Source organism: Thunnus albacares, chromosome 22, assembly GCF_914725855.1.
Source record: "Thunnus albacares chromosome 22, fThuAlb1.1, whole genome shotgun sequence".
Classification (NCBI taxonomy): Eukaryota; Metazoa; Chordata; class Actinopteri; order Scombriformes; family Scombridae; genus Thunnus; species Thunnus albacares.
Genome location: NC_058127.1, coordinates 18,365,672 through 18,391,149, shown reverse-complemented (window position 1 = coordinate 18,391,149; position 25,478 = coordinate 18,365,672). Strand labels below are relative to the sequence as shown.

The following is a 25,478-nucleotide window of genomic DNA, read 5'->3' as shown; positions in this document are numbered from 1 at the left end:
TGAGGCACGCACATGACTGCTGCCACATTAAAAGGGGCACAACTGGTATTTATCAAGACAAACACACACTCACCAAAAATGTTAACAGAACAGCTTAATAAAGATTTTATTTGAAACAGAATAAAATATAAAAATCCATTAGAATATTTCATTTTAGTGGAATAAAAGAGGCATGTGGTAGGAGGATGATGTGAAGTCTTGATTCACGGATTGGTGATATGTAATCGTCACAAATTAGTGGTGCGATTAGGGTGTCCTGAAATTCACAAACAAAAACTGGTTCAGTGATATCGTCTCTCTATTCAAAGACGGGAGATTTCAGTTCATTTTTTGGTGTAAGATATCAACCTGTGTTTGCCGCAGGATCAGTCAGGAGGGTACTGGGTCGTCGGTATATGACTCCCTGTCTGGCTGGTAGGCTGGAAGACAGTTTGAGGATCTTGGAGCTTTTCTTGTTGTGGGCACTGCTTGGGTCCTTCAACCAAATGTCATATAACCTTCCAGGAAGGACGGGTGAAATGATTTAAGGACAAATATCACTATGTTTTCTCTATACAGACCTGGCTGAGCCGATGAAACATGTTGAATCTACGAGAATTTCTTCTCTTGCAAACACAACAGGAGAATTATTGCTTTAATTAAAGATTAGTTAATTCAAATTCATTTCTTCCCTCTATTCTGTCACCAAACCTGTCTGAATCTTTACCCATGGGTCAGTGTTGTTATAACAAGGCTGGAAAATGACTTCATAAAGATATGCTGAAATTTGATTGCATATAGTATTCGCACACCAAAGTCTAGGCCCAATGCAAGCAGGCTGAATACCAGCCGATTTAATTTATGTCCTAGAAACTGATAATAAAGAACATTTCCATCTAAAATGTTCTTCCACAGTTAAACATTTTTTGAGGTGTTTAAAGGATATTAGCGGTGACAGGCAGGTAGAGGATGTCTGTCTCCGTGTGGATGATAATATCCTGGGAGATATACGTCTTCGGCTCAACCTCTCCTGCTTGGACTGCACACATAGCAAACAGCTGAACCTGCAGTTCAACCTGCAAACCTGCCGCCACCTAGAGAGACAGACAGACAGTATGCTGCAAAAGTATTTGGAGTAATACAAGAAATGAAACTTCAACATATTCCACTGATGATAAAATTGCTCAACTCTTTTTTTCATGACGAAAACATTCAACAAGGGTGTCAGTTATACTTAATATAAATTCAATGTTAGTGGACTTGGAATAAAAGCTCATTCAAGTCAAGTCAAATTTATTATAGCCCAATATCACAAAGTATGCCTCATAGGGCTGTACATATAATAAAACAGTAACTATCAACATAAGTAAAATTTATAAAAACGTATAAGTGAAATGATTCAGCCATATAAAGAATGGGCTGAATCTTGGCAATATTTTGGAATTTGGAGTGGAAATATGCAGTCTGTAATGTTGTCGATATGTTCTTCAAATGAGAGATTAGGGTCAAATGGGACACCAAGATTCCTAATACAAGGGCTTTGTGAAACTGTGGAACCAGCCATGTTCAGAGTGAGATCACAGAATTTGTTTCTACTCTATTTTGGCCCAAGGACTAGCATTTCAGTCTTAACATTTAAAAAGGAAGAAGTTAGATGACATCAATCGTTTGATTTCTAATAGGCATTCTTCCATTTTCACCAGCTGATGACTGGTGTCAGACTTGATGGAGATGTAAAGCGGACTATCATCTGCATAGAAATGTTAACCTAGTTTGTAGCGATTTATTAATGTACCAAGGGGCAACATGTAAATAGAGAAAATAATAGGAACCAGCACAGATCCTTGTGGCACACCATAACTGATCTTCATTTGGTCTGAGGAACAGTTGTTGAATAAAACAAATAACCCCTTTACACCTTGCTTTAAAATGCGTTTTGGGTGATCGGATTGCAATCGAATAGTGCTTGACCAAAGTACAGGTGTAACTGCACTCAAGATGCACTGAGGATGGATTGTGGTCTGATCGGCCAAACTATCTCCGGAGGTGGTCAGGGATGCATTGTGACCACATTGAACACAAGTATATATGCAATTGCATTGCATGCATGCACATACAACAACTATGTGGGCGGAAATACGTAATAGTGCATGACTGTTCCAAACCAGTAAGGTAGCAGCCATTAGCCAGTTAGCGAGCTAAGCTACTAGCAAGAAAGCAATGGATATTCAAAACACTTATGGTTGGAGTCAAGATGAGACCAAGTGTCAGCTTCGTCCTCCGCTTCGAAAAGCAAGCAAAAGTCCATACAATAGTGCAGCTTCATGGATAGCTACCATCTTTTTGGGACCCACACAAACGAGAGGAGGATGTGACGTTCGGTTGTTTGAACTGGACAGAGCGATTGAATCTCAATCGGATCTCAATGTGGACACTGGAGACACATCCTATTTATACCAGGTGTAAATGTAATCAGGTTAAATCATATCTAGATACAATCTGGATACGAGACACATTTTAATGCAAGGTGTAAAGGGACTATAAGTGAGATCTGTCAGATAAATATGATCTAAACCAGGAGAGTAGTGCCAGTAGGACCAATATAACTTTCTAGGCACTCTAATAGAATGTGGTGATCAACCGTGTCGAATGCTGCACTGAGGTCTAGGAGCACCAATATTGAAACTGAGCCAGAGTCTGAAGCAAGTAGTAAATCATTTACCACTTTTGTCAGCGCTGTTTCTGTGCTGTGGAATTTCCTGAAGCCAGATTGATGAGGTTCATACACATTATTGAATGAGAAGTGATCTATGAGTTGCTGAGCCACTGCTTTTTCAAAGAGTCTTGAAAAGAACGGCAGATTTGTGATTAGTCTGTAGTTACTGATCAAATCAGGGCCCAGGTTATGCTTTTTTAGAAGTGGCCCCTGTTTTAATAGATACAGGTGTAAGTCCACTAGTAAGAGAGCTGTTTATTATCTGTAGTAATAGTGGGCTGAGAATTGGAAAAAGGTCCTTAATAAACTTAGAGGGAATAGGATCAAGAAAACAGGTAGTGGGCTTGGAGGAAAATACCAGTGTGTTTCAAGGGAGATTATTTCAAAGTGGGTGAGTTTACAGGACGAAAACTGTTCAGATGTAATTGCTCCGTCTTGGGTGGGAGTTGAGTTTGCTGGTCCCATTATCGTGTGTGCAACTCTTGGTACATTTGCACTGATCCACATAACTAACTCTGGTGCTGTTTGTGTATTATGATCCTTTCACACTGGTATGACTTGATGAGAAAAAACATTTTGTATATAAGCCTCAGTAAAGTACTTGTATTTTAGTGTACTCGCCGGCTGTGTCCGTAAACACAACATTAGTAGCTGACTGGACAGGACGCCCACAATGCATCCTGATTGGACATCCACATAAAAAGTGGCAAAATATCCCTTTAAGAGACAGAGCGTCTCGATTGCACCAGGGGGACGGTTTTAGTCTAGTTTTTCAGGTAGACGGAGGGCTACTGAATTAAATGTGTCTAGCAGTGTGACATTGAAATTGTCAGTGAAATTGTTAAGGCAGCAGGACTGATCTATGATGGTTACAGCCGACTTGAATTGCTCAGCAAGTTTATGAATGGTGGTTGAGTCAGTAGGATGGGTAGTGTAGGTTTCAGAGTGGCTAATACTATGCCTAGACGGCGTAGCCTTAAAAGTAAAGAAGTAATGATCTGAAAGGACAGGTAGATGTAGATGCTTGGTCTGAGAAAGAGAAACCATGTGTCAAGACTAGGTCAAGCATGTGGTCATAGACTTGAGTGGGTACATTGACATGCTGTGTAAAACCAGTAGAATCTATGAGAGCTAAGAAGACTTTACCGAGTGGCTTGGATTTGTCTTTAATATGGATATTAAAATCCCCCATAGTTAAAAGACTGTCCATTCATGTCAGTATGTCACAAAGAAAGGTAGAAAACTGATAAAATTGTAGATAAGGTCCTGGTGGTCAATATAAAACTGCTATATAAAATGATTATAATTTAAGAGTGCATAAGAAATACCTCAAAGGACATAAAAACAGTGGTGTTGATTGGATTTAACATTAATGATCACACAGTATATAGCAGCTATGCCCCAAGCTCTTCTTGATTCACGTGACACTTGTAAACTAGTGTAATTTGGAGGTGATGCCTCATTTAGGCTTACAAAGTCATTTGGCTTTAGCCAGGTTTCACATAAGCCCATAAAATCAAGATTATGGTCATTTATCATGCCATGGATAAGCAGTAATTTAGTAAAAAGTGATCTAATGTTAATAAAGCCAATATTTAAAGTAACATTTTGCAAAATGGTAGGGGCTTAATGTGGATAATGTTTTGATTTTGAAAGTTGTAGTTCTTATGTTTAACATCCCTGTTCTCACTGATTATGACAGGGATATGACTGTAGTTGTGGAGTAAATGGTTATACTGCGAGGATGTTCTGGGACTTGGCAGCTATCATTTGGGGTTTTATCATTTGAATGAGTGAAAGCAGGCCATGAGCCAGCAGGACTCTCTCTATCAAGAGTGGGTGTGTTTAGATTCAAGGTGAGGTTGTTAGGGTCATGCTGGGATGTGGGTCAGAAAGAGTTAAAAGCTATATAGTTGATAAAATTTGACACCAGTTGCCTGGTCCCTTTACAGTTTAGGTGTAAGCCATCAGTTTTATACAAATCATGCTCGATTCAAAAAGAGTCGAAATAGCTGATAAAACCATAACCTGTTGCTGTACAGAAATTTTGCAAACACTGATGGAAACTAAAAAAGACTGCTGAAATGTTCAGATCTGGTTGACATGGTAGGAATAGAACGAGATAGGAGACAGTGTTTGCCCAGGCTCTCAATAGTTAATGTCAGTGATTCAGTGTCACGCTGGAGCTTGATTGATTGTCTGGACATTTGTTCCTGCATGCACTAGGACTGTGTGAACCAAAGGGTGAAGTTCAATCAGCCTGGTGAGAGTTCAATAAAATCTGCTACTTTGCCAGGCAGTAGGTTACGGCACCGGATAGGTCCACAAATCTGATAATGAGGTCACCTGTGACCAAACCTTGTGCTTATTGTTTCCAGTGCTACTATACACTGAGAGTTTGGGTGGGAGCTGGTGATTATCAATCACTGTGCTAGCTATGTTAGCCATATTAGCATTTCTGGAGGAGGTGGTTTTGTGGTCAGACAGTAGTGTGGAAAAGCTGTACCAGTAATGTTACCGGGTGCATGAATGGAGTAATCTCTGGGACTAATACTGCACATGGATACTGAGGCTAACAGTCTGGGATGTTTGCCAATGGCAGAGCTATCCCGGGAGTTGGAAATGCTAGGCAAGTGGCACCTTTTGGATGATGCTGTAATTCGTTTGGCTTCGAGAGCGTGAGAAAACAGGGAAGCTGGGTCATCGGTGACCTCAGCCAGAGGAGTAAAGTGGTTGAAGAGATGAAGAGAGTATCTTCTCCATTGGGACCGTAGAGAGGAAGGGTAAGCCTCCTGCCTTTCAGCACCGTTGCCCAGGAGGTGCAACTGGGAGTGGGGCTAGTGGCACCCCCTTGTGGTGTAACTGCCGAGACCAATGGGGACTGACAGCCAGGCTGTTCTAGACAGGCTAACCAAGAAGAGAGCTCCATTTGTCACTGGAGAAGATCCATGATGAGAAGCTCAATGGATTGCAGCTCACTTTTTATGTATGTGATTGCTGCTGTCAGAGCCATTCTTTGGGAGGAGACCTCAGTCGGACAGTTGGAGAGACAGGATCATTAAAGGAGGTAAGGAGATTTACTACTCATTTAGCTCACAGACTCACAGTCCTATTTTTAAGTCCTAATTCTAATATGGCCTTAAACATTTAATCATAACATGTTTTAAGACTTTTATACACACTAAACATCCAGATGGAAACTTACAGGCCCAGGACTGTAGATGACCCGCAGGCCTGTGGCAGGAGGGGGCTGTTTCACATGGAACCTGCAACAAGTAAGATCAAAATAAACCACAAATAGTTACAGGTCAAAGTTTTCCCTTTGGACTTGAAGGTGACCCACAAATTGCCTGCACCTCTTCACAGCATTCATGTCCTTCTGACATGCTAAAGGACATCTGAATCCAGTTGTAAGGCTGCAACTGACAATGCCTTTTATTATACATGAAACCTACATTTGCCTATGCATTTAATCATCCATCCTTCCATTTATTCATTGTATGGTGTTTTACCTGCACGTGTCAACTCCCACATTCTTCATCACCACAGTAATGGCAGAGGAAGAGCCCTCCTGCAGTGTCCCAAAGTCAACACTGGACGGGAGGAGCTGGAAGCCCCTCACTATTACATTTGGATCAGTCAGAGAAATTGTTCGACACTTCCTCCTCACTGGCTCTTCCACTGACAGGAACTGGAATAGAGGATTAAGAGTGATGTATGTGAATGTGAAAAAGCAAGACAGCTTAAGTATTATGTTTGAGAGAGAGATACTTTAGGGCCACAGTTTTTCCACAGGTTATCCTATGCAAAGGAGATGTCACTTTGGTATACTTTTTACTATTCATGGAGAACAAATCAAATGTATGAAAACTCCAGGGTACAACACACAAACATTTCACAATGGCTTTTAGGGTAGTAAGTAATTTATCATACTTGATCAGTGGTAACTCATGTGTTTTCAATTGTTTTTACATAGAATAGGGTATTGCAGACTTATATTCTTATCGAAATGCATGTGTATGTTTGGGTACCTGTTGATTTGGTACGCTGCGGGGTTTAGAACTGAGGATAGAGGATGGTAGCCTGACTTTAGTCCGCCTGGGCTTACCAGTCACATCTAGCCGGACTGCCTTGCATTGCCCAGATGAGCCCCTCAAACTGCTTTCACCTGGCAAAGACACACATACAAAGACATCATCCACTCATATGCAGAATCCACCTAACCTGCGTAACATCCAGCCTGCAAAAAGTATTGAAATGAGACATATATGTTTTTGAGGATCATCCCCAACTTTACTTTAGTACTTTATCCAGTACTGTATGTCTTTGTATCATAGCATTAAGAAATGGGACGGGTTTAATGTGCTTTAAATAGAATTCAGACTATGTCCTCAAAACGTCCCTGTGATATTCAGTGTGGTTCCTGATTGATTATACTGTTGCACAGCCCTGAGCTTTGGTAATCAGAAAATAGATGTTTGAGATTAATTCTGCCCTTGCACCAGCATTTGACACCTTATTGGTGAGGTCACTGATTGGGGTATTCGTTTCATCTCAACAGAGGGATTTAAGGAACGAACCAGCAGTCTGAGGCGTGGGGTTGGTGGGTCTCTTTTCAGGCATCTTGTCACTTCTTCCTGCATGACTGAAAGTATCACACCAGTAAATCAAGCAGTGTCACAACAGCAAATGTAAACATATTTTAAATAATTTAGCAATTTATGATTCACAACAATTCATTTTTAAACAGAAGGAAAACATATTTCTTACAGTTAATGGTAATAGGAAGTAATATTAAATCGTCTATTTCAGATTTGACTCAAAAAGCACTTTTAGAGGTAGAATTCATGTAGACAGTGCACAACACATTCACATTAATTTACATCACACAATATACTATATATACTTATTATATGTGCAAATGATCAGATATTAAGCAATAGTTCATAACATCCTCTTCATTAATTACCTTGCTGATCGAGAGGGTGTCGGGTTCAAGGGTCTTGGGGCTGCAGTGACAAACAGAAATACAGTATATTATAAAGTATGCATGTCATTGAATGTTTTTATGCACTTCTCAAATTGCTTTAAAACTGATTTTTGTGTTTAGGTGTCAATTCAGTTTAATTCAACCTGCATAAAGGTAACCAATAGGACACCCAACAAGTTTCATCTTAATAGCTTGCAGTAAACAGACTGTATAATAATTTACTGTTCTCTTGTGGGGCATCTTTTGGGAAGGTCTCAGTATTGTCTGCCTTGGGGATTGGAGGGAGATGCATGGACAGTCTCCTCATGTCTGGTGTTTGGTGCTGTAGCAGGTTCTGGAAAACAAGCAACAGTGCTGTGTCTCTTATCATACATCTGTGTTAGCTGCAAATTGCTCCATAATAACACCAGGACTAAAACAGTGACGTACAACCTTCACAACCATTTGCTATACAGTATAGCACACTATGTAACGTCATCATTATTTAGTAGCAATCAAATGTTTAATAAATATTTAATACCAACATTTTTTTAAATACTTATTGCTTCAATAAACCACATTCAAGAATATTACATATCAGGATTTTCATTCATTTGACTCACATTGAGTCACTATATTGATATATATTATATATAGTACATTTAAGTGAACACATACGTTACCTGGTATAAGGGAATATTTTCTGGATGGAAATAAGGAACAACTATCTTCTTCCTTAGGGCCACTCTACAAGCCTTCTCCTCACATATCTCGTGTCTGAAGTACAGAGAAAATTGCTGATGAAATGACAGCTACAAGTGCAAATCCAATCCACTAGTGGTTCCCATGTTCACCTATTATCTAACCTGCACCCTTCTTTCAGTAGCACTGCAGTAGCGGCTGTAGATACAACACACAGAGAGTGATAAAATGTGTGGTAAAGAAATGTTTTACCTGTATTGTGTGAGTCTTTCTGTCCATTTTGACTCCTTTATATTAGCAAAACTGGAGAGAAGAGGAGTATTTAAGATTATATAAAAACAATTTAAAACTGTTGAAAAAACCTGGAACTGTTATTTTAGGGAGTGTTACATTATCTATTATACATATATATAATCTTTCCAACCTGTCACTAGCTGCTGTAGCTGTGTCCTCTGAAACGTCTGACTGCACAGCTGGGGCTCCGACTCCTTGGCTGTACAGACTGGCTATGTCCACTGTGGATACACGCAGAGGAAATTAGAGGAAGTTTTCATTCCCCAAAGTGTTCTGACCTCTTCACATTAGACAAAAGCTTAATCACACATGCTACTCTACTCTATTTCACTTTCACTTAGCAAAACTAGGGAAATGGTCAAACGAAACCTACATGCTGCGAGAGGCAGTCACCCACCTGAAGTCCTCTTGTCAAAAGTGTGACCTTCATCCTCCTCCTCTGCAAAAGACTATAAAACACATCATTAATGATTTTATTATTATTGTTTGATATATTTGTGGCCATATTATCTGTTAAATGTGTGTGCTGAGTGTGCTGACCAGGACCAGATTGAGCAGATCACTGGCATGGACGCTCTCCTCCTCAGTGCGAGGGTCTTTAACCATCACCTCTTCTGATCGCTGCTCCTTTTCCATTAAACTCTCAATGTATTCCTACAGTCAAAGACACATTTCAATGTCAGAATTCAGAAAAAAAAATTATCCATCCCCAGAAGTCATAATTTACAGTAATATAAACAAACAAAAACAACTAGGATGCATTTCAGGAGTCTGGTATTTGTTACTCTGTGTCATTTTAATGCACTTATTTTAGCAACAATATCCATAATTTTAGGACAACCAAAAAACACAACAATGGCTATAACCATTTTTTGAGATAAACTAAAAGATAACAGAAAAATAAAATCTAACTGAATGAATAGTGATCACAGGAATTGTTGTTTTACCTTCAGCCGAGTGTCTACAGTATGTTTGAGCAGTGTGGTAAAGGGTCGGTGCTGGTACAGTTCCCTCATCTCCAGGACCTTAGGGCAGCTCCTGACAGGTTGATGTTGTGCTGCAGAAGCACCGGACCTCTCTCTCAGACTCAGACCTCGTCCCATTTCAGTACCAAACGGAGGACCTGGAGTCTTCTTCTGGAATAGAAAGAAGCACAGAGGGAGGAAAAAGTCAGTGTTTGGCTGTTGGTGTGTTGTTTACCTCTGTGTACGTGTAGTGCATGTGTACCTGTACCTCTACTCTGGGGAAGTCGTGCCAGCTACGGTTTCTAAGGTTGGGAGGAGTGATGTCTGGGTTCTGTTTCCCTAGCAGCCACCTAGACCACACACTCTGGTGACTAGGCTTTAGGATGGTAATGCCAAACTCATCTGGAACAATGACAAAACTTTCTGGAGATTGAGATTGCTTTCTCTATTGCTCTTTTAATAGGAAATATAAGAACATGCACTCAATTCAAGAGTCAGTTAATCTACTTAAAAAAAAAGGAAAAATATGATGCTTTCAACTAAAATTTGGCTAAATCACATAATCAATTGAACTGTTGTAATGGATTTATAAGACACTGAACAGTGTACCTTGTGTGTCTGGCAGTGGTTCCTTCAGCAGTGCTATAGTGGGGTCCGAGTATGCCTGGTAGAGCAGATCCTCTACTGTTTGAGAGCTCAGCAGTTCTGTGCCTGAGCCATCTTCATGTACCAGGAACAGCCTGGAGCACAACATGTGTTTTCAAAGTCTCTGTAATGTTGCCTTCTACAAAACCAATATAATGTTCCTGTTTAAGAATAATTTAGCTATTGTCTATTTGGCAGTCATATCTCACTAAGGTATTGAATGTACATATGTATGGAAGCCTACCTGGGACAATGTTCTCTGAGTTTGTCATGAAGCCTGGCCACTTCTCTGTCTTCTTCCTCCTCCTCTGCTGGCTCCTCTGCATCATGTTTCAGTGTGCTTGGAGCTGGGCTGAAGTTCAGCACTGATATCTGCCCATCTTCCAACACCTGAAACACATGAAAAAGCGCGCACACACACACACACACACACACACACACACACACCCACACCCACACCCACACCCACACCCACACCCACACCCACACCCACACAGGTCTGAGAATGAATCTACAGAGGCAGATTAACTTTGGCACTGATGTTTTTTTCTTCACAATGACGTTTTCTTTTCGCATTTGCAAAACTGTCTCAGCACTTCTCCTGTGCCCTTGAATTAGTTGTCGAATTCTTAAAATAGAAACTTAACCTCATAAGACATCAACCTTGTAACTGACCAGGGTTTTCATTACTACAGAGGCAGTGAAGCACAGGGAGAGTGAGAAGGCTCTGCAGTCTAATTTGCTGAAATGAATGGAGTCTTGTAGGCGGATTCATGATGGATTTACATATATTTGCAGTTTGTCATACTTTCCAGCACAGAAAAAAAGATGAATACGACGGACTGTAAATTCTTGCTGTCTTTCAGTGCGAGCCACTTTCGAACACTTGTCACAACATCGAGCCATCCTCTTATAATTCTGCTGACTGACCTGGAAGTGGTTCCCATCGGAGTCTGTAATATCACAGGCCACCTTATCTGTGTGACTCATTGTGTAACTTCCTGGTTGGTTAGTGTGGGTGCCACCCTTTGGGCTGGGGGTTACAAGGGGGTCGGCCGAGTACACGCACTTCCCGTCACTTTGGATCTGCAGTAGCCCCACACTGGATGGGAATACCTTGGACAGAGGTACACACACAAACAAACATGTCAGTAAAAAGACAAATATGTGTATTTAGCTATGAACCTCTTGCAAGAGTCAAAGAATAAACATGCACACAAAAAGTCACTAGTGGTATAATTAAGAGTGACACATTGAAATCCTACACATAGTAACTTTAAACATAGATGTAATATATGGCATAAACCACCCACCTGATAGGCTCCATTGTTATTCCCAGTGATGACAGTTCCATCTGCCAAGAAGATGTGAGCGGTGTGTCGCTCTGGATACATCACCACAGTGGCGTAGCCCTCCTTCTCCACCAAAATCACCCGCTCTTTGCTTGACACACTCCCCTTATCACTCTCACATGCACTACTCTTACCATTCTCAGCCACAGTCTCTTCAGCAAACACACTCTCCTCCCCATTCTTATACACACTACTTTCAGCACTCTCCCTTTCGTTGCACATATTCTCACACTCACTCAGCTTTGTACAAACATGTCCAGCACCCTCCTTGTCGCATATGTTCCCTGCACTGTCCCTGCTAATTTCTTCCCCATTTGCAAAAGTATCCTGAATATGCATGTCCTCATTAATGCTCTCCGCACAGCGTGTGACGCACACACACTCTGTGCAGCCACACGCACATTCAGAAGTTGATTTAAGGGTCACACTCTCAGGCTGCTGCCCTGGAAAGGTGACAGACACAGGGACTCAGGTCAGGTACACATTGCACTTGATTTAAAAGTGAAGTGCATGTTAATCTGTCTGATGTATGTGTATGTGCTGCAGTTTCTGGGTGCAGGTGTGATTGGCTGGTTGCTGTGTGTGAACATGAGCCAAGTGTTTTCTACTTGTGTGTATGCACTGCATGTTCGTCACCTGTGTGCAGCAGTATGTGTGGAGGTGTGTTTGGTGGTCTGTCTTGGTAGAGCCTGGTGATCCTGGTTCCGTCTGCGTGTTCGACACTTAGAGATCCATCTGGGTTCTGGACCGACACCACCAGATCCTCCCGGCTCAGCATCACCTGACACAACACACACCAAGCCAAATATCAAAAATTTGAAATGAAACAAGGAAAAACATTGAAATATCATTGTCAGATTCTTTGAGAAAAAACACTATGGTAGAAATATCTGGCAACCCGTGTAGTACCAGAAGTGATACAACACTCTTACCTCATGGGTAATGGGGTCTGTAGCCTTAAAGGCGAGAAGAGAGGTGGTTGGTAAGTGTTTGTGTGTGGTCCCAACAGTGCAGATGCGAGCCCCAGAGGGAATTGTAGTTAACCAACACCCTCTCTGAGTATCAGACTCCTTCTCTGAGCTCTGTTCTGTATAGACACATCCAAAACATACAAAGACAGCGTGTATCAATGAAAAATATACTTAATTATCCTCCTCGCAAGGGGCCAAATAAAGCTCATTAGATAGTGAAGGAAATATTGTGCTGCAGACGAACCTTTCTTGTTGTCCTCAGTTTCTTCAGCAGTGTTTTCCTCCTCAATCTCGGAGTCAGGCACCCACACTGGACCAGAATCCTGGCTGAAACTGACTGAGCTGTCAGCAAATAGAACCTGCAGTAAACACACATGCAGCTAATGGTTTGTGGCCTGTGGGTATATTATATATTATATAGTGTGAAGAGTTAGACACCAAATTCATATTAATATATGTGAATATCTGTGTACAGTATGTTTACCTCTGTGGAACCGTCTCTCATGTATCGGATCACAGCTCCCTGGCTGGTGACAGTGCGGGACAGTTCTTTGGAGAGAGAGGGGTCCTGAAGTTGCCCCACGTCTCCCTGACCATGAAGAGGAAAGCTCTGTCTCACTAACATACCCTGCTCCTCTGAAGACACTCCTGTACACAAACACACAAACACACACAGATTACGTGATTCTGTGACTTGTGATTAAATATACTGTATGTTTGGAGTCAGATTTCTTCTTCTCTGCAGCTAGACTCTTTTGCAGACATCAAACAAAATGACAACAGATGAGTGTCTATGAGCTGATGTGACAGTTTATGAGTAGTATTGATGTACCGCTGTCATTGCAGGGATGCAATTTAGTGACTGGAGCCCTTTCAGTTGATTGTTTTTCCACACTTCATAGTACACAAGCCGTTTTGTAAAACTACACTTCTGAGGATACACACATCTGTGTATGAGTGTATATACAGCACCAGTCAAAAGTTTGGACACACCTTCCCATTCACTTGAATGAGAAAGCGTGTCCAAACTTTTGACTGTTACTGTATACATTCCCAAGAAAGTGCATCACTCACCTTGAGTATCCTCTCGCAGAAATTGCAGCAGTAGGCCATTAGGGACAGACAGGTTGAGACTGTTGAATGGACTTGATGGCAATTCTGTCTGACCTTCACATACCTTAGACTACACACAATAACAAACAAGCAACGAGTAACGAACAACGAGTCACATAAGCACAAATCTACAGAGTGAGGATGGTTTATACTATTTCATAATGTGGTTTGAGTGTGTTTGAAACCTGGAGCTCTGGAGGTCTCATCTGGCTGGTTGGGGTGTGTGTCTTGGAGGGAGATAAATCCAGGTCTCTTCCCTTGGAGCGTTGGGTGGAGGAGGAGAGGGGGATGGGGACAAGGGTGGAGGTCTCTTGAGCCCTTGTTTCGTTTTCCTGGGGACTCGCTAGAACACCCCCAAACAGAAACACTGTTAACGCTACCCATGATGTAAAGAAAATTCAACCTTTTATACTCAAAACAAAATAAAATGAATCTTTGGAACACTGAGGTTAAGGACCAGTCTATAAGCAGATGCAATCAACTTTTACTTGAATATGAATTTAAAGTTCACAAACTGAAAAGGTTTACGTGTTCTGAGCGCGACACCTCTGCATTCTCCTGTGGATCCGTAAAAACTGTATGAGAGGTGGATTCCGTTATCTAGCACTGCAGAGAGGGAACCCTGCTTCACTCTTTTCATCTCCACAGGCTCTGCCACTGGAATGCACACAGACAGACACACACACAGATCATGGTGGTTTGTTCTTCATTATTATTTACCGATATACATTACATTTTCACAATGATGCATAAAAAAAATTCTAAGATTACAAAACAGACAGCCACCTGTAGCTATCTGTCATGTCTCTGGACTCAGGGTACTATTTAATATCTATTATGTGATCAGCACCTTTCAAATCTTCTTTCTTGTCATTGTTTATGTCTTGAGGCTGAAGGGGAGTTCTTGCTGCATCGACAACTTGGTTGATGTGTGTGTAGAAATGATGCCCATCTTTCTTCAAAGTCACTTTCATCAGGCTGGAACCTGGAGAGAAAATGGTACTAAAATTTTTTTGCACGTGTGCCGGTAGAAAATCACCCAGAGTGCCTGCCACCACTACTAGAGAGTCAGTAAATAACAGCTGAGTTGTTTTTCATAAAGGAAGCTTCACTTTAGGATATTTTTGTTTTACAATATTGCTTTATAAACTACAGAGGACAGAAAATAATATTATGCTTCTACACTACACAAAATGCTTTATTACACAAACATTTAGGTGATCTTATACCATGATGTTTTCTGAATCAGAGAGGATTTTATTTTGTTTGGATGAAGGCATTTTCAATGTGTTTTAAAAGCACTTGGAACATTTTCTACAACCTCACCTTCAACATAGCTAACATTCTCCACAGTGATCTGTCCTCCATCTGAGGGGAAAAGATACTGGAGACGACCTGATACATGGATCAACCTTCCATCCATACTGTAGCCTGTGAAACCCTACGAATCACACACACACAGAACCATACATGCACAGTGATGTATTACTTATGAGCAACTTCCTTTGATTGAAGTAGGTGTTGATCTGCAACGGTGGTATCAGAAACATGACAATACTTAACATCTACAATCTATGATCTGTGCTTTGTTTTCTAATGCAAACATAAACCCAGTTAATTAATGATTTTGTGTGTGTGCCCTCACATTGAAGGGTTCCTCTTTGTTTTCCTCCACAGCTGCAGTAGTAATGGACTCCACAGGAGTCTTGGCTGAGCTGCCTGCTGTCTCTGCCCTGCTCTTCTTGCCACTTGAAACAGTCTTTTGACTTTTCTTGGTATCAGTGGACTTAGCCTCCTCCTTCTGCTGCTTGCCTTTCGGTGTATTCTCTTTCTTAGATTTCTTGACTGTCTCTTCCTCCTTTAGCTGCTCCTGCTCCAGCTTCCAGGCCTGTAACATCATGCACACAGTAATATAAATTGCAGTCAAAGTGTGAGAGACTACAAAGTCATGCCTATGCTTTGGAGACTTCAGAAGAGTTCAGTCTGGCCCTATTCTATTTTTTAGCAGATAATAGATCATCTAAACACTTCTTTTCAAAGAAAATGATTCTGTGTTGGTTATTACTGACTTTAAGGGAGTCTTTTCTGATGACGGGCTCCAGAGTGTCCTCCTCCTTTGCAGAATCTGTAGCCTCTTCATCTAGTCCAGGAACAAAACAAACATCCTATTTGTAAGATAAGATAAGACTTTATTGATCCCCAGAGGGGAAATTTGCATGTTACAGCAGTGCAGGAAACAATCTAGTGAGGCAGGAAACAGATAAGAACTTTGAGTAAGAAGACCTCAGAGTATGGTGGTAAGTATAGTCTCAACATCAGAGCCTTATGTTGACAAGCTACAGTACCTTTTGGAGACTCAGCAGGGTTCAGATTTTTGAGTTGTATTGCTTCTCTCTTTGTCTCTTCTTCTCTTGTCCAATCTGAAATGGTGTCTGCCACATGCTCCAAGTACTTCCTATCCAAAAATATAATGGAGTTTTTAAAAGTCTATGTCACACTCCACATGTGCACTACTTTATTAGTCAGGAAATGTAGACTACTGATTGGTAAAATGACGAATGTATACTCCTGAGTGGTGCACTGAGAGGGTTCACATAATGAAAAGCAAAAAGCATATTACTATTCATGTCCTGTGAAAAGAAAACACCTGAAAATAAGAACATGCTCTCTGACCTGAACTTGACATCGGTGTGAAGGGCTACCTCCCAGAACTCTTTGCACTGGCGATGAGGACCCATTGGATTGTGACAAAAGATGTACAGGGTGTTGTTATGGCTTCCTCTGAAGGTGTCCAGGCAGCGATATTCTTCTGAGGCTAACTGGAGTACCTTCACATAACGAAAAACATGTTTTTTTCTGTGTTAGATTGTACAAACGTGAAATCTGTTTGAGGGGTTTCAGTCCAACAATTCATGTTTTTAGCTGAGATAAACATGGTGTTTTAACTGTATCAGTTTTTAATTATATTATTAATTTTTTATGTCTTAAAATGCATGAAGTACATTTTAAGTTTTTTCAAAACACATGGGGTGTGTGTTTTTTCCTAAATTCCTGTTGCTACAGTGTATAACCTTAGTGTGTGTCGTTTGTTCTGTAATTGAGTCCTGTGCTCAACTCAAATACCTCCTAGCAAAGAGAACTTAGCATTTAATGTGAAGTAACTGCGAAATGTCTAATCTGGTAGCTGTGGAGGTGATTTATCATACATTTGATAACACAATTAAGACAAGATAGGTCACCTGTGGGAAGATGGTAGCATCATGGTGTTCAGCATAGTGCCAGTCGAACAGAGATCTCAGCCTACAACTTTGAATGTCAGATAAGTCCAGCTGGACAAACACTCTCCCACTGATCTGCTGGTAAAAAAACATGAAAATATAAAACATTATTGGGAGGTAAATCAGACCAAATGCTCATTATTCTATTACTATAACATATAAAAAAATGAAGGTACGACAGCATTAAGAAGATATTAACAATACCTGTGTGTTACCAGGGTCTTCAGTGAGAAATGTGGGACCTATAATTGAAAAAATAAATCATGAGGTATAACATAACAGAGTTGATGGAGGAGAAACTTGACATACGTTCTATGAAACATTCATTTGGTTATTGCAAAATGCTGGTGCCTCATGTAAATAAAAGTGGCATATACCCTTCATTTCAACTGTGGTCTGAAATACACAAATAAGACATGTTAAAATATGGAAGCCAATGTTACAATGTCACAGTGCCTGATTTGACCAACAAAGGTTGCAGACCTTTTGTTCGTAGGTTATGAAGCTGCTGTTTAGCGTAGGACAGCGAGTTGTCCCAGGGGTTTGTTGTAGGTGCCTGTTGTTGTGCTGGTTCCAGTGCTCCCAGTGGTCTAGTAGCATTCAGTAGTATACCATGCTGATCCAGCCTGGTCAGTGGCATACTCTCAAACACGCTCTGATGAAACAAACGCTCCACCTCCGGCCATGACACAACATCTGCATGATATCATTACATTAAAATGTAAGTTTTATCCCAAGAAAAACAGGCTGGCCAATATCTTATTCTAAGTAATTCTCTTTTTGCATCAATACAGTGAAACACAATACAAAAAGTTTTAATAAACAACAGTCATGAGTATACTGAGCTGAGGTGGGTGCCTCTGACATGTAACTCTAACCATCTGTGCAGTAGTGTTGTAGCTGCTGTTTGATTGCCATCCAGCAGGAGTTGCTGTTTCTCTGCTGAGCTGCAGAGTGGACCAGCTCCCACACTGGAGACAGCTTCATCATGGATGTCTCCACTTCTCCTGGATCAAAACCCTGGACTGCCTAAAAGGGAGAAATGCACATACTCTCACAAACAATCAGTAGATAAACACATTTCTGGCCAAAGATGAAAATAGGGACTGTGTACAGTTGATATTCTTTTTGTCTAATTCATGTTTTTGAACCAAAATGACAAATTCCACATGGACAGTAAAAAAAAAAAGAATAAATTATACTAATTTTTACAAAATCTACTTACACTTATGTCCCTTAAACGTAGAGCCCTTTCATCATGATGTCTGATAACCAGAGGGTGCTCCGGCCTCTTTTGAGTCTCCTCTGCTCCAAACTTCTCAACAAGCCTCTAACACAGAAGAAGAAGAAGATTTAACAATTTCACTAAAAAATGCAGAACTCTCTCCCTCTTACACACACACACACAATCCCAGCTGACTTTAGAAGAGTCAGAGAGTTTCAGAAATGTAAATGTTGAATGTTTCTGTTGTAATCCATTAATCATTGTAGGGAAATTCTAAGGAAGATCAGAAAAGAAAAGCCAGATTCAAGGATATCACATCCACCAGGAACCAGTGTTCCCTATAAGCTGATTCTTTTATTATTTATCACACAAACAAAACAGTAACACTGATGCTAACAGTGAGATACATAACTTAATTTTGTAGCAGTTTTATGTACTGTACAGTACACACTTACTCTGCTGTGTGTGTGTTTGTGTGTGTGTGTGTGCATATTAGCTGCACTCTGATGTGATTATAGCACCATCTACTGGACTTTATTGGATATATTTATGGCCTCACTTCTCTTTTGCAATATTTGTAGTTATTGTGCTAGTACACAGTAGAAATCAGATTTCTCTTCACAATATAGTTCAAGACAAAAAAATGTAGTAAAAAAGGATTTCAATATATTTACAATTTCTGTGCATGTACGTACATTTGAGCTTTTTTATTATGATACATATAATTATAGCAGTGATTTTTGGGCTTTTTTTTTTTTTTTTAAGTAGACGGTTCAAATTGTAAAGGGTTAAAACGGAAAATGAAAGTTTCAGTTTGCTAATTGTCATATATACACAGTCATTTTAATACAAAATGTTTTGTTTGGTAACACTGAAAAAGAGGTCGTGAAAGACAAGACCACATTTCCTCTCACACGTTTTCCCTCTGCTCACAAAAGCAATTATTTCACCCTCCCCCGCCTACGTCACATCTCAGCCTACCCTACTCTCTGCGTGCTGCAGCGACTACGCTCATGTGACACTGAAGCTGGTTGTGATTGGTTGTCCCGGGCTTGGGACTGCCCTTGCTCACTGATATACAAACCATTCATGTGTCACAGACCCTCCTGCTTAAAAGAATGTGCTGCATTGGCCGGGAATCGAACCCGGGCCTCCCGCGTGGCAGGCGAGAATTCTACCACTGAACCACCAATGCTGCATGTGTAGAAATCACTGCTTTATACATTTTTGTCATTTTTCTAAGGACACAGTGAAAACTGAATTTTATGTCTTCCGTTACATACACAGCACATGCTGGACTGTACATTTCTCACAGTGTTTTGGTGTATGTACCTCCTTGTCTCCTTCATTCTGTACTGTAGTCAACAAGCTGTGTAACATGCGGCTCCTCTCCTCTTCTGTGTGCACCAGAGGCAGGAAGCTTTGGAGCATGTAGCTGACCAGCTGATGGTCTAACCAGGGACCATTATGAGGCTCTGACTCATCAGCCACATGGGACGGAACAGAGATAGATTGCTCAGCGGAAACCACCACCTAGACACACAAACGCACAGATATGTATGATAAGTGAGGCTACACTTTGCAGGATTTTAAGTAAAAATTCACTGATCTTATCAGCCTAATGCACAAATGTGCTGCAACAGAAAACAATTTTCATCCCATTCTTTAAAATTAATACATGACAAAGTAATTTATTAACATCTTACTAACATCACATGATATATATATATTTAGTCAGTCCTTATATCAGTCACAAAAACATTCATCTGCTGACGATATATATCTCACAAAGTGTTGACCTCACACATAAGTAATGAAATTGAAAAGACTGCACACACACACTCACAATACACACAAACACACATGTACAGACCTGCTCCAGCATACAGTGCAAGATAAGGGGCACCGAGCAGGCTTCAGGTGGAACCAGGTCTAGAAGGTTGCTATAGTAACGCATGTCCACATCTGTAGAGAGGGGAGGCTGCGCCGTCTCTGTCCACGAAGAAGAGACAATAGAAAATAAAGAAGGCTAGGTTGTCATTCCAGTGTGATGTTTTAATTAAAACACAAAAAGGCCCAAAATATACGAGGAAGCACTATTATAGAGAAAGTTTTTACCTTGGTCTGGTGGGCTCTCCTCCCGCATCGACTTCTTTTTGGAGCGTGGAGTCATGGGGGGAGGGGTTGGTACAACCTGGCAAAAGAAACACACAAAAACACGTAACAGGGGATATGGTTTAAAATACTGAAAGTACACATCCAGTCAATGACTGTTAACTGGGGAAACTGTTCCTTAGTGTCAGCTAATGTTGTAAGATATCTCATAATATTTCATGCTGTCAGAAAATGAAAATACACTTGGCTCAATAGCAACAGCAATGGTTTATAAGAGCAGCTGTATTTGAGTAACTCAGTTTTTAATAACACTGTGCATGCCCAGTATGAATACTCTGAATCTCTGGAGTTGCATGCATGTGTGTATATGTACCTCTGCAGGCTGTGGATCAAACTCGACAACAGCGGGTACAGTGATGAGTCTGATGCTGTTTTGGTAATGCTGATGCTGCCTGCGCCAGTCCAGACAGTCATAGATAAGATTGGCCACACCCTCGAAGATTCTGCTTCCCAACTCAAGCTGAACACACAGTACACCCATAAACAAATACAAATACTTAGAAAAATAGTAATAATTTTAAGTCTAAGGCAATGAGTAGCAAACATAACAAGGCAGAGAGAGTGACAAAGACAGACAAAAAGGAACAGCAAAAGTTTAAGCAAAAAGTACAAACGGCAGAAAAGTTGATAATCTGCAATATTCTAGACAAAAAGCCAAAACATATCTGTCAACCCAACTCACCACAGCCTCAGGATCCTGTGTGTGGAAGGGAGGTATGAGATCTGGGACAGTGTAGCTGAGCTGAGCCACATCGTGGAGCTTAGAGTCCGGTGGTCCGCTGTCCAAAACTGGTCTCAGACCTGACCAGAACAGATCCAGTTTCATGGTCTGTGCAGGCAGCTCTCCACTACCCTGAACCTCTGCTTATGGCACACACAGAATAAATTATATCATCTGGTCTTATTAAATAAAGAATGAGATAAGCAAATAGTGAAGGCCCTTCACCTGTATCCAAATCTGAAGAGGCTCGCTGACTGTTCTCGTTGCCCTCACAGGTTTGTTGTTCCTGCTGCCCCTCAGATGTTTGTGAGTACTCTGAACTCAACTCAATGACATTGGACACATGGACACCCAAGGCATCAAGTGCCCCGATCAGGCGGGGCTGGTAGAAGCCCAGCAACAGGATGTAGTGTAGAGGACCATCATCTGGCTCGTCATCTTTGCCCACACACAAACACACAAATTAATCCATTACTGTATCTCTAACTTCTCTCTCTTGTACACAAACACATCACCACTACCATTCGCTACACATACATGCTAAACTCATTGCAAAACAGTATTACATATAGCAGTGATACAGTCAAGCTAAACTGGGATGGATAAAATGAGTTCCATCACCTACAGTTGGTTTACCTATGAACTTTGGCGGCTCGACATCATCCCTGCGTTTGAGTTTCGTCTTCTTGGGAGGTCCCACAGGTGAAGGAGGATTCTTTGCCTTTTTGTCAGAGCCCTTGGCGCCTCCTTTGTCCTTGCTGGCAGAGACAGGAGGGGCCTTTGCATTTTTCTCCTCAGCCTTAAACAGAAATAGACAAAAGTGACACCAAATTTTGACACCACTGAACAGTTTCTAAACTGAGCCACAGCTAATAATGTTCTAGATTGCTTCGCTGTTTTTTCCTGCTAAAAATAAAGAATGAATGAAATAAAAGTGCAGAAAAATTAGCCCAGAGAAACATCTCATAAAATCTTGTCTGTTCAACTCTTGTCTGCAAAAATGGTCATGATTCTAACAAAATTGCAGCTGTAACTTGAGTGCAAATCCACTCCAGTTCCACACTGTTACTAAATTATAAGAGAATCATTAACGTAGAATCACACAAATGAAAAAACACTCACTTGCTCTGCTTCTCTCCTCTGCTGGTCATTGTCTTTAATCTGTAGCAGCTGGAACTTCACTATTTTTGCCATCAGATCACAGGGAATCTCCTCTCCTGCATCCAGCAGCACCTTAGCAGGCTCTGTAACCTTCACACACACACACAGTGATAATAGAGCAAAGCCAGCACACAAACACACATGCAAACACAAGGGTTCTATTAGACAACCCAAAGACACTGGTGCACTGAAACACACAACCTGTTAAAAACATTCATTCTCTACTATACTGTCTGAAACATCCCATTCTTACCTCATAGTACACAGGGACATTGTCAGGTTTTTTAGCTTTAGGATTCCCCAGTTCATGGATCTGTAATGAAGAAGGACAGGAAAAAGTTTTCATTTGCCACCATCATTTCTGGAACCAATCTGAGTATATGTTACCTCATTAACTAGATCAGCTGATGGCCAAATACAGTAGACAGAGGTTACAGAGTGAAAACCACTTAATGAAATAAAGAGCCCACACATGTTTATTTCATATGATTAATAATTATGAACTACATCAAACTACATTTTTAGCAGTTTAAATACAGCACTGATCTGAACAGATGTTGTCTAGCATTATGGAAATATAGGAAACATTATTAATAAAACAATTAAAGCCAAAATTAAGAATACCTTAGTCAGGGTGCAGTCCCAGGTCACCGCGGTGAAAAGTTTGCGTTGTGGCTGCTGTACTGCCAGGGCCAGAGCCCGGATCAGCTCCTCGTCTTCTGGACTCCTTCCAGCCACCAAACACACACAGGCTTGCCAGGAGTCCTGCAAAAGGGCATTAGGATACAACATCATTATACACGCACATCCAAGCCAACAGCTACAAGTTGCACAGATTGATTTCACATCACGTTTCTCTCACACAAGTGTCCATTAACGTTAATTGACAGGTGTTAAGCAAACAGCTCAGGTACGCTGTGCATAATATGATTTCAACTGATGATTGGAGAAAGCTAAATGCAAGTTACCAACAGAAGCTGCAACGCCGCAGTGCAACAATCTAGCGAGTTAAAGTCCAGTGTGTAGAAATTAGTGGCATCTGACAGTTAGCAGAACGGACATGGCTCAAATGGAATATAATATCCATAAGTATGTTTTCATTGGTGTATAGTCACCTGAAAATAAGAATCGTTGTGTTTTCGTTGGGTTAAAATGAGCCCTTTATGTCTACTTAGGGAGCGGGTCCTCTTCAGGTCGGTCCTCTTCCATAGAGGCCGCCATATTGCACCGCCATGTTTCTACAGAAGCCCAAAACGGACAAACCAAACACTGGCTCTAGAGAGCGCCTTTCGTGTTTTTCGCGAGTTACGCGGTGGGGAATAGTGGGGGAGGCGAATTTTTTTTCCTAGGATGGCGAAGTCAAGACCCACCCTCCTCTGCCTCTGATTGGATTACCCTGATATTCTTACCCTAACCCTAACCAATCTCACTCATCATACCTAAACCTAACCAACCCAACCAACGAAGGCAACGAGTACTAGACAATCAGTGGCAGAACAGGGCGGGTCATGACCTTGCCATCCTAGGAATTGCAATCTGCATCCTCACCGCTAGATGCCACTGGTCCTTTAATGTGAATAACTATAATAAGGTTAAAATATGACCTCCGTGTAGACCCCTGTAATGTTTAACAGAACTGAGTGGTGAGTGATGACGAGTCATAGGCATCTGTTTAGGAGTGAATTTTACAACAAGTGTGCCTCACTGCTGAATTGAGGTTACATTTTGTTCAACCTAGAGTTCTACCTGACAGGTAAAAGTTGGTCAAGTACTGTGTGCCAGGTAACTTGTTAAAACACTGGCGGTTACAGCTTCAGTGGTAAAAAGAGAAACGCTTTAAACATATAATTTATCAAAACAACAAAAGAAGGTGGTCGAAACGTAACAAACCTCTTCAAACTGTGCCTTGGTGAGACCAGTCTCCCAATTCTTGTTGGAAACCGCGGCTCCAGCTGTGTTGGACTTTTTGGCTGAGCCCTTTTTAGCTGCCTTAGGTGGCATTTTCACTCAGTGACGGTTATTTAGATGTAAAAGAACATAAAATAGAGATGACAGTCATATTATTTTCTTGACTAAAATCAAATGAGTGAAAAGCACTGAGAGTTAACGGTAAATTTCCCCCGCTAGCGTCGTCTGGTGCTTGTGTTGCCACTAGCAACGGTAGGACTCCTTTTTCTCCTTCTTTAGTGTTTATTGGCGGTTGGCATACCAGTTTAGAGGCGCATTATCGCCACTAACTGGACTGGAGTGTGGAACAAGAGATTACGCAGGAACTGGAAAAAACCTCTAGATTATTTTAGCTAAATAATTTTCTTTTAAAAACTTAATAATATTACAGTATATCTTACCTGCTGCTTTCCCCAAGGAACCTGATAGTGAAAAGTCCTGGTGTTTTGCCTTCCTTAGTGCTGAAGAAGGTAATGGCAACCATAGGAAACTAGTGTCAAAACACACTGATATTTCAACATGTCTAAATGATAAAAAAAAAGAATGTAAGTAAATGTAAAACAGCATGTAATAATTATCAGTAGTAATATAAATATACATATATATATGGTGCAGAAAACTACGATAGAGTATTAGGGACACACTGAGAGGAAAAAAATTTGGAGATTTAAAGAATAAAGTCATAAAATATTGAAAAAAATTTAAGAGAATAAACTTATTACAAGAAGAAGCTTATTTAAGGGGGAAATATCAGAGGAGCAGTCTGTCGCCTGCATTAAAATGAGGAATATGGAGCATCTTGTGAAGTTATACTTAAATACAGGTTTCACAAATAACGAAATAAGCTTAATCATCAGCACCAGATTATTATGAGTATTTGTACTTTGAAACAATTGTGCAAACAATTGTGTCTATTCTGAAGAATAGACACAATCTTTTGTGGAAGAGGAAATGGAAGACCATATCAGATTTTATTCTTGTAATCTCAAAAAATAATATTTTCTCTCAGTGTTGCCCTAATACTCCATCGTAGAATACCCCACTGAAATCATGATATAGTTGAAAATGGTAATCAGATTTCTGTATGTACTGTTATCATTCCCTTTCTCCACTTGATGGCAGTAGGATCTCTGGGCTGTGAGACTAGAAGCCTGCTGGGTCAAAGCATGCTTTAATCCACAAATAATGGTTATTTCTTATGAATGTAGATTGCTGTTTCACATTTCAAATACATTTTAATTATTATTGTTCATTATTGTGGTCAT

The 25,478-nt window shown here is 40.7% G+C and overlaps 1 protein-coding gene and 1 non-coding gene across 6 annotated transcripts; both read right to left on the bottom strand.

Annotated features, from left to right (window-relative positions):
• Positions 1-81: 81 nt before the first annotated feature.
• spag17 (sperm associated antigen 17) lies at positions 82-24,433 on the bottom strand. Of its 5 annotated transcripts, none has more exons than XM_044340953.1 (49): positions 24,157-24,433; positions 22,891-23,031; positions 22,520-22,579; positions 22,228-22,356; positions 21,742-21,904; positions 21,331-21,543; positions 21,067-21,245; positions 20,698-20,844; positions 20,328-20,403; positions 20,083-20,201; positions 19,542-19,742; positions 18,210-18,314; positions 17,863-18,013; positions 17,468-17,680; positions 17,189-17,226; positions 16,946-17,062; positions 16,380-16,534; positions 16,052-16,161; positions 15,776-15,846; positions 15,352-15,594; positions 15,033-15,147; positions 14,557-14,691; positions 14,235-14,363; positions 13,892-14,049; positions 13,668-13,776; positions 13,078-13,241; positions 12,838-12,952; positions 12,555-12,709; positions 12,259-12,403; positions 11,584-12,065; positions 11,201-11,386; positions 10,515-10,660; positions 10,235-10,365; positions 9,894-10,027; positions 9,608-9,796; positions 9,201-9,314; positions 9,058-9,109; positions 8,791-8,881; positions 8,619-8,669; positions 8,348-8,441; positions 7,908-8,019; positions 7,665-7,704; positions 7,276-7,340; positions 6,727-6,863; positions 6,208-6,386; positions 5,901-5,961; positions 926-1,073; positions 349-513; positions 82-256 (listed from the first exon to the last, which is right to left on the bottom strand). In XM_044340953.1, the coding sequence occupies exons 1-49, from the start codon at positions 24,265-24,267 to the stop codon at positions 228-230; spliced, it is 6,573 nt and encodes a 2,190-aa protein (XP_044196888.1). In that variant the 5' UTR covers positions 24,268-24,433; the 3' UTR covers positions 82-227. The 5 variants fall into 5 exon arrangements, with proteins under 5 accessions (XP_044196888.1, XP_044196890.1, XP_044196891.1 ...); XM_044340955.1 differs by having other exon boundaries at positions 9,608-9,793; XM_044340956.1 differs by having other exon boundaries at positions 13,078-13,229.
• Positions 19,334-19,404, bottom strand: trnag-gcc. Its single transcript has one exon. It is a non-coding gene; the product is annotated as a tRNA-Gly (tRNA).
• Positions 24,434-25,478: the final 1,045 nt, after the last annotated feature.

Coding starts and splice junctions, on each gene's coding strand:
- spag17 (XM_044340953.1), bottom strand. CDS start 24,267: ATGCCACCTAAGGCAGCTAAAAAGGGCTCAGCCAAAAAGTCCAACACA. Junction 20,202..20,327: donor GGAGAGCCCACCAGACCAAG/GTAAAAACTTTC, acceptor CTTCGTGGACAG/AGACGGCGCAGCCTCCCCTC. Junction 5,962..6,207: donor GTGGGAGTTGACACGTGCAG/GTAAAACACCAT, acceptor TACTTGTTGCAG/GTTCCATGTGAAACAGCCCC.